The 9,466-nt window shown below is 39.2% G+C and overlaps 1 protein-coding gene across 2 annotated transcripts in view; it reads right to left on the reverse strand.

Annotated features, from left to right (window-relative positions):
* Nucleotides 1–9,223, reverse strand: part of ruvbl2 (RuvB-like AAA ATPase 2) — a 32,065-nt gene extending 22,842 nt beyond the window's left edge. The window contains exons 1-11 of one of the 2 annotated variants that reach the window (XM_034178997.1): nucleotides 9,152–9,223; nucleotides 7,368–7,459; nucleotides 7,167–7,222; nucleotides 6,711–6,852; nucleotides 6,436–6,565; nucleotides 6,285–6,351; nucleotides 6,014–6,120; nucleotides 5,794–5,887; nucleotides 4,669–4,887; nucleotides 3,476–3,594; nucleotides 155–274 (exon numbers count right to left, since the gene is read on the reverse strand). In XM_034178997.1, coding sequence (XP_034034888.1) covers nucleotides 155–274; nucleotides 3,476–3,594; nucleotides 4,669–4,887; nucleotides 5,794–5,887; nucleotides 6,014–6,120; nucleotides 6,285–6,351; nucleotides 6,436–6,565; nucleotides 6,711–6,852; nucleotides 7,167–7,222; nucleotides 7,368–7,422 — 1,109 coding nt within the window. In that variant the 5' untranslated portion in view covers nucleotides 7,423–7,459; nucleotides 9,152–9,223. Of the gene's footprint in view, nucleotides 1–154; nucleotides 275–3,475; nucleotides 3,595–4,668; nucleotides 4,888–5,793; nucleotides 5,888–6,013; nucleotides 6,121–6,284; nucleotides 6,352–6,435; nucleotides 6,566–6,710; nucleotides 6,853–7,166; nucleotides 7,223–7,367; nucleotides 7,460–9,023; nucleotides 9,028–9,151 lie in introns of those variants that run through there. The other variant, XM_034178998.1, reaches the window with a different exon arrangement.
* Between the last annotated feature and the right edge of the window lie 243 nt (nucleotides 9,224–9,466).

Below are 9,466 nucleotides of genomic sequence, written 5' to 3' on the forward strand. Positions count from 1 at the left end.
AACCTTCCTCAGGTGCTTTTTGTCTACCAGAGGAAACCTCAAGTAGACAAGACTCAAAGGGGTGCCCATCTGCTCTGACCATACCAACAACAACAAAATAACAAATAAAAGAATAAACTAAAGTTTGGCTGAAAGAGAAAGATCAGATTATCACCGTATCTTGAGAATCTGTCTGGTCTCTTTTTCAGTGTACGGCAAGGTGACGATGATCAGCAGGCGATCCAGCAGGTCGATGGGGATGCCGTGAGGGCTCTGATAGTTTGTGCCTCGGATACTAGGGAGAAAAAGTGAGATATTAAATCTTCAGTAATGTTAAATTCTATAAAGTCATCTTGTTTTAATGTGCAGAGGTGAATGTGCATACATCTTAATTTTTAAATAAAATTACAACTCATATTCAGAGGCAAAGAATCCAGTTTCTGAGAATTTTTAAAGTGACACATCCATACTTTCTTACCAGTATGTATGAAAAGTTCTTTTGCAAAATTGGATATGTGCTATTCTTTAAGAAATAATAATAATTTTAATAAGTAGTTTCAAAAATTTTCTTGTTAAAAAGTATTTGTGACATTTTAAATTTTCATTTCTTTAACAAATATTTGTTTTCCAAATGAAGCCAGATTAGGGGAACATTTAATATTTTATCATTATTTTTAAATTTGTTCTGATGACGTGTGGTCTTTCTGCTGCTCCCAGATGTTGAGAGTCACCACAGCGGATCCAGTCCAGATCAGCATTGGGATTTGGCACAAGTTACACACTGGATGCCCTTCCTAAAAAAAACAAACAAACAAAAAACAAACAAAAAAATAACAAAAACAAAACTCTCCAGCTCTACATGGAGAAACACACAGCCCGCTGACCTTCCCCAACTAACGACTACTCAGGACCGCCTCTGCGTCACTATGGAAATGACTTTCCACAGAAACATTGCTTATTTGTTTCATTGCTTGAATTTTAGTTTGCTAAATATGACGTGCTGTTAAAAAGATCGGTATTAAAACCTGGAGCATCAGCCTACACATTCTTCAGACTGCAAGGAACTTTTACAGGATGTTAAGTTCCATTGTTGTGTTTTCAACTGCATTACACAATAATCTGTTAGTTTTTTGTAAGCAGCAATATAGTTTTCTATACACACATCTTCTTCTTGGTAGTCCATCAGATCCGATGGTGACTTTGTCTGCGATGGGAGTGCATGTGACTCCGCAGTCCAAAACTTGACGCACAGAGTCGCCCACAGGTTGGATACTGGTGATCGGTTATAAGGATGTGGGATGATGCAGCCTTGTGACAGCTCTCTCTTGCAGCCTTGAGTTGGTGTTGTCGGTCTTCTTCAAAGGCTTTCACTCCACTGTAGATCAGAGATCTCCAGGCGCCTCTGTCTGTAGCTGCCGTTTCCAGGTCATGAGTCTGAGTTTGCACCACTCGTGGTTGTTTTTCAGAGTGTCTCTGAACCTCTGCTTTGGTCCTCCAGTTTTTCTTGTGCCCTCTCTCAGCTGATTGTACAACAGTTGTTTTGGGATGCGGTGGTATTGCATTCTGATGACATGGCTGATCCAGCATAGTTGGACTCGGATGAGCATTGCCTCAATGCTCTTGGACTCTGCCTTTGCAAGAACCTCCAGGTTGGAAACTGTCCTGCCAGCAGATGAACATGACTGCATGGAGAGACCTTGCATGAAATTGTTCAAGTTGTTTGATGTGCCACCAGTATGAAGTCCATGTTTTGCATCCATACAGGAGTGTCGGCGACAGAACGACAGCTTTGTAAATCTTCAGCTTGGTGGTCAGACGAATGCCCTTCTGCTGGAGTACAGTCACTCTGAGGAGATCTAGTGCTTAGCTTGGGTTCTGAATCCTGGAGGTGATTTCTTTGTCCAGTGACCCATCTGAGGAGATTTTGTTGACCAATCCATTTCAAAAGGAGCAAATATTTGCACAAAAACAATAATGCTTATCAGTTTGAACATTAAATATCTTGTCTTTGTGGTGTATTCAATTGAATATAGGTTGAAATGGATTTGCAAATCATTGTATTGTTTTTATTTACATTTTACACAACGCCCCAACTTCATTGGAATTGGGTTGTAATTTAAAAACTCATATAAAGCTTGAAACATGCACTTTTAAAACACATTGAAACAGAGACTGAGTCTAGTGAATTTAATAGGACAATTGATTAATTTGGTCATGTGACTTTTACATGACTGAATTCAGTCAAGCAACTCCAGAGGGTTAAAATAACAATTTTACACTCTTACAAGGAGAAGTTTTAATCTGCCAAGGTGGTGATGGAGCCTATAACTGAAGCACTGACTGCAGCCTTTTCCAATCGTTCAGAGTCGATGAGGAAGATATGATGAAGTCATCAACAAGCATTACTGTGATTGCCTTAAAAAAAAAAAAAAAATTGATTGATTGATTGATTGGTCGGTGGAGTCTAAATCTCTACTGTCGCCCAAATTTATACCGTGAACTGAATGTATCATTTATACCGCCCACCCCTAGGTCCATCTGCTGCTTGATACACTTCTCCTGTACTTGTCGCATGACAAACACCATGTCTGTGGTGCCTCGGCCAGGGTGGAAGCCACACTGGGCCTCGGGCAAGTTGCTCTCATAGATGTTACTGATGAGCTGTTAAGGAGGATGCGGGCAAGAATCCTGCCTGTGATGGAAAGAAGCGAGATCCCCCTGTAGTTGCCACAGTCTGTCCTGGCCCCTTTGTTCTTGAAGAGTGTGCCAGCATGTCTTCCTATACGTGTGTGTGTGCGCACGCACGCACGCACACACACACACGTACGTAGAATAATACATAATGAACCAATTTCTATTTGCAGACTGAAAATAAATATTCATGTTATTCTTCAAACACTAGGGGGCAGTGGAGTATAAATTTACACATATCTTGCATTGCAAAGGGGTAAAATGGCACCTATGAGATTACTTTCATGGGCGTATTCAGTATAAATGCTGCTCCATGACGAAGCTTTAAAAAATATTTTTTCAAATTATCAGAGAAGCCCATTCACTGGTCATTTAAAGACTCCCTCAGGTCACAGACAGCTGTACTTTTGTAATCCAAACACAGTTTCTCCTGTTGTCCATCTTTTCCAGTCTGATATTCTGTCTGCATGTAGATAGAAATGTTAGAAGGTGTGTGCTTGGTTAAAAATGTTCCAAACACAGCCTTTTTGATGAGGGTGTGTCTTTAAATGCAACATTTTGAAAATTGTTTCAGAACGCTGAAGCATAAATCAAGTTTAGGTCATAACACCTGACACAAATTGGAAGATTCATCAGCCAGAAATGCATAAAAAAAAAAAAACGCCAGTTGTATTAAACAAAATATTCCTAACAGTTGAGACATGATAATTCACAATAATTTAAATTACACTTAAGTTTATTCCTCAGTGTGATAATCAAAATGATCAGGGTGATCAAACAGGTATGTGTGATAAGTGGGCAGTACCGAGTGATGCCTCTGTTAGTGGCCATAATGAGAACCGGCGACAAGTCGCTCTCCAGAGCACGGTTCAGGAAGGAGAAGCACTCAATGTCCAGCATGTGGACTTCATCAATAAATAACACCTAAAACCACAAACATGTAAGAAAAAAAAAGTCATTTACACTTCATGCTATGTAAATGCTTTTTTGCATTTACGCAATATCTCTAAAATTAGAAAGGTCTTGTCTCAGAGTGATGCTGAAAAACTAATTCATGCATTTATTTCCTCTAGGCTGGACTATTGTAATTCATTATTATCAGGTTGTCCTAAAAGTTCCCTAAAAAGCCTTCAGTTAATTCAAAATGCTGCAGCTAGAGTGCTGACGGGGACTAGAAGGAGAGAGCATATCTCACCCATATTGGCCTCTCTTCATTGGCTTCCTGTTAATTCTAGAATAGAATTTAAAATTCTTCTTCTTACTTATAAGGTTTTGAATAATCAGGTCCCATCTTATCTTAGGGACCTCATAGTACCATATCACCCCAATAGAGCGCTTCGCTCTCAGACTGCAGGCTTACTTGTAGTTCCTAGGGTTTGTAAGAGTAGAATGGGAGGCAGAGCCTTCAGCTTTCAGGCTCCTCTCCTGTGGAACCAGCTCCCAATTCAGATCAGGGAGACAGACACCCTCTCTACTTTTAAGATTAGGCTTAAAACTTTCCTTTTTGCTAAAGCTTATAGTTAGGGCTGGATCAGGTGACCCTGAACCATCCCTTAGTTATGCTGCTATAGACATAGACTGCTGGGGGGTTCCCATGATGCACTGTTTCTTTCTCTTTTTGCTCTGTATGCACCACTCTGCATTTAATCATTAGTGATCTATCTCTGCTCCCCTCCACAGCATGTCTTTTTCCTGGTTCTCTCCCTCAGCCCCAACCAGTCCCAGCAGAAGACTGCCCCTCCCTGAGCCTGGTTCTGCTGGAGGTTTCTTCCTGTTAAAAGGGAGTTTTTCCTTCCCACTGTAGCCAAGTGCTTGCTCACAGGGGGTCGTTTTGACCGTTGGGGTTTTACATAATTATTGTATGGCCTTGCCTTACAATATAAAGTGCCTTGGGGCAACTGTTTGTTGTGATTTGGCGCTATATAAATAAAATTGATTGATTGATTGATTGATTGACTTCCAGAGATAGTACACGGACAAAGACGTACAGGAACTTACCCCTGGAATAATCTCTGCTTTTCCTTCTTCTCTCCATTCGCACACTTTAGCGTTAATTTGTTCACGAACTTCAGACTTAATTTCGCCTGTTTCTCCAGAGAACAGGGCCAGGAAGCCTTGTGTGCGGCTGTTGATGACGTCAATCTCGTGAAGGGACACAGTGTGGACTATCTCTTTCCTCTTCTGAAGCTCCCCCTCTGGACACTGTACAAACTGCGTCTGAGAGGATGAAAATGGAATAAATTATTTTACAGAGGGAGTTTGGTTTCTCAGGCAGTTAGTTTTTAAACAACCAGGCAAGTATTCTTTTGTTAATTTGCAACCCAAGAGCCAATGTCCACTGTACCACATGTGATCAGGTTTTCCCCAGAAGCTTTGCCAATTAGTGTCCTCAGTTCCCAAATGTTTATTGAGTGTTGTTAGAAGGAAAGGTGATGTAACACAGTGGGAAACATACCACTGTCCCAGCTTTTTTGAAACATGTAGCAGGCATCCATTTCAAAATGAGCAAACATTTGCACAAAAACAATAAAGTTTATCAGTTTGAACATTAAATATCTTGTCTTTGTGATGTATTCAATTGAATATAGGTTGAAGAAGATTTGAAAATCATTGTATTCTGTTTTTATTTACATTTTACACAACATCCCAACTTCAATGGAATTGGGGTTGTACTTCACATTTTTTCACTAAAACGTTGCCTAGTTTAAAAAAAAAAACTATTTTGGCATTATTTTGTTGCTATTTTTACATCTTGAGGCAACTGTCTTATTGGCTTTCATGGATTAATTTCCTTAACTAAAAATAATTTCTTTTGGCTTCTCCCATTTTGTCATCTCAGCAGATCAGATGCAGATATGCTTGTAGATTTGTCACAACCTTTATACCAGACGTTCACAAACTTAAAAAAAAAAATAAATAAAATAATACTAATAATAATAATAATTATTATTATTATTATTATAATTTCTTACAAACATAATAATTATCAAAAGTGAGAACAGCACTCAAGAGGATTGCTTGCTAACAATGTTTTAAATGACTAGGCTTGTTAAAACAAAACAAAGTGAAGCTATCATTTCATTACTTCTGCAGAAAACACATGTACTTATAGTTACAGGGTACCTGAGCTCCCATGGCATCATAGTCTCTGGCTCTGGTGAAGGAGCGGCCCAACTTGCTGATCTTTCCTGTGGCTTTGTCAATGGTGATAACATCTCTACAGGAGTGATGAGAAGAAAAAACACAAAACAAAATACCTGTATTTATGAAAGGACTCGGTGAAAAACAAAAAAAAGAAAAACACAGAAAGACGGGAGGTCCCGATGTGCAAAGATGTACTCACCCAGCCTGTACCTTCTCTTTACTGAGACTGTCGATCATCTTGTTTCCTAAATCATAGATTGTCTCCATTTCAGTCGTCTTTAGTGTCAACTTGCCTACTTTTGCACCCTGCGAAATAAGAGTTACACGTTTTTAGACCAAGTTTGATGCTTTAACCTCTCACACACTGAACCAGTTCCTTTCTTCAATGAATAAATCTATGAGTAAAATCCTGAGTAATGACTAAAAAATATGAATGCAATGTGCAACCCAGAACCATTTGAGAAACTTACTGTTCCTGTGGCTGGTCTATCAATCTGGATCTCCACCACCTCTCCTTCAATAATCTCTGTCTCCTCTCTGCAGTGAAAAATAAACACAGATTAACACTGACTCATTTCATGAAGTGAGAGTTGAAAGCAAAATGATTGTTTACACACTCACTTGATTCTTACTCCAATGGCTTTTCTAAAAGCTTGACTGAGTGCCTCAGTCTTGCTCATTTCCAAGGAGAAGATCTCACTACCAGCCATCGCTGTGAAGGGAGTATCAGGGCCAAGAGACTGGGCAATACCTGCATAAATAAATCAAAAGAAAATCGTGCACTAACCTGAAATATGGAAACGTTGAAAACTGCTTTACTGAACAGTTGAATTAAATAAATTAATGGCAGACATGATCACCACTTCATGGAAAGATGATTAAAAGATTAATGTTACCCATAGCGATGGCTGTCTTTCCTGTGCCCGGTTGACCAGCGAGCAGTACAGCCCTGCCAGCAATGCGACCGTCTCTGATCATTTCCAGAATGACACCTGCAGCCCGACGGGGGGCGAGCTGCCCAACCATCCCCTGAGACACCTGCACTCAGACAAATTCAAATCTGTATCTATAGTAACTGGAGGCTCATACTACACATTCTCCGCTCTGGCATATTTTGAGCAGCAAAATGCAAAACACATTTGCGTGACCAAAAACCTGTGCTGCATTTCATGACACACATTTCATTTACATCACTAAACAGGCAGTATTAAATTACAGGCACCTCAATCCCAGTAAAATGGACTTCCTTGTTTTAATCTTATACTGTAAATAACTCCCTTCAAATGGCCACTAAAGACTCAACAGTTCACATTTTTAAAGCTTCACAAAATTTAATCTAAAAGTAATCCTACCTGTCTTGGCTCCAAAGCATCATCCAATCCAAGACCGCGAATGTGAGAATGTGCACCTAAACACAATCAAAATAAACAACTGACAGTAAATGTGACATGAAAACCAGGTATCGCTTGCAATGTTGAGCTCCAAGGAACCAGAGACTTAGCACCAGCATTAACTACCTGAACAGTCAAGGTTCTAGAGTTAAGTAGGCTTACCGATTCTCTCAATCCGTGTAATGTCACGAACCTCTGGGACCTTCGGAGCCGCCATTTGTGTTACGTTACAGCCAATAGAAATAGGCTAAACACTAAAAACAGGAAAGTAACAAAGAAAAAGTATGTTTTCCATCTTTAGCTTGAACCCCAGCTAAGAGAAAAACACTTGAATGCCATAGCTGTTTCACAAAACATGACAAATGAAAATCCCAATGTACAAATACAACAAAATATTTGAATATCTCTTTTTGAGTACAAATACAATTGTGATTGGAAAAGGAAAAGGTTATACGAGTGAAGCGCTGTTGAGTGGCGCGAAGCTTGCTCTTATGGTAGACGAAGGCACAAACCCAAAATGGCACAAAACAATCCGGAAATGGCACAAAAAAAAATTCCCATAGGGGAAAAAGCCACAAACCAGACAACGTTGTAAAAAGCCACAAATCTGAAACGGCACAAAAAACTCTGCCCATGGTCGACAAAGCAACAAACTGGACAACATTGTCGTAAAAAGCCACAAACCGATGGTAGACGAAGCAACAAACCGCAAATGGCACAAAAAAATCTGCCCATGGTAGATGAAGCTGCCACAAACCAGACAACACCGACGGTAGGTTCTGCAACAATTATTCAATTTTTATTTATTGTCCGATGATATATACACAGATAGTGAAGAGCTTCACTCATTAATGTCAGTGACAACGAACATATAATGTGTGAAATACCAAGTGTTCCAATACTTTTGGAGGACACTGTATTCTAACTTTATGAGTGCAAAATGAGTGTGGCATTATTACTGTTTTGTTTAAGAATGTTTAATGTTCACTGCTGCTGCACTTTGTGTGAAATCATAGTCATATCGTATATCATACTGATATGACAATATTGCAATATGATAATTTGGCCATATTGTACATCCCCACTGTTAACTAGCTGAAAAATTAGAATAGTATGAGCAAAGAGCCGTGCAGCAGCGCAAAGCTCACTCTATGGTGGACTAAGGCACAAACCGGAAATGGCACAAGAAATCTGTCCATATAGGGGAAAAAGCCACAAACCGATAATAGACGAAGCTACAAACCATAAATGGCACAAAAAAAATCTGCCCTAGGAGACGAAGCCATAAACTGGACAATATTGTCGTAATGGTAGACAAAGGACCTAAATGACATGGTGAGATGCTGAAGAGTTTTGCTCATGTCCGCGACATATAGATATTATAATGCTATAACCTAGATATTATTTGGAAGACAAATGCCTTAGACAAATGACATATGTAATAGTTGATTATATGGTTGACAAGTGCAAATGTATATATCAGAAACAAAGATTTCTCGTACAGTTTTCAGCTTTATTTATTTATTTTTACATCACTGCAAATAAAGGTTAATTCTCCAAATTAAATATGACAAAAGTGAAGTCTGTTGAAGCGGTTGTCATAGTGACAGTCGAGACGTCTGTCACAAACATAAGCAAACATGGCTTTTATTTCTCGAGTTCCCTTTTTAATATAAACAACGAACAATCACACAATTTATTCGAGTAACAATTACACAAAGAAGCTATAAAGTATTACAAATATTTTCCGGAAAGCGCAGACGCTAGCACTGGCTAATGTTGGCAAAACTAGCTAGCTCCATTCACTCAAAGATTCTGTCCGCTCTTTTGTTTCTCCTGTTACACACCACAACAGAAACAAACACTCAATAGATACTATACATAGCATACTACACATTACACGATATGTGTAAAAAAATAATTATTATAATAAATTAAAAACCCACCTCGGTACCAGCACTGATGAAAACGTGAGAATGCGGCGCTTCTTTCGACAGGTGCGCAGGCGAAATGTGTCCGGAAAGAAACAAAACAGATTTTTTTTTTTCCTACTGTCAGCTTTACGTCTGACTGCCCTCTATAGGCCACAAAGTGAATCACTAGTAATACGAACCCGACAGGGGACGAATTTCATAACTAGTAGAAATGAATGACGATTTTGTAACTTTGAATGAATAGCAACTTCCTTTGTGTATAAATTAAATACAAGCAATATATCTACTTGTGCACGTCAAGACCTATGTTGCCTTCAAAAAACGAAA

Source organism: Thalassophryne amazonica, chromosome 9 (assembly GCF_902500255.1).
Source record: "Thalassophryne amazonica chromosome 9, fThaAma1.1, whole genome shotgun sequence".
NCBI lineage: Eukaryota > Metazoa > Chordata > Actinopteri > Batrachoidiformes > Batrachoididae > Thalassophryne > Thalassophryne amazonica.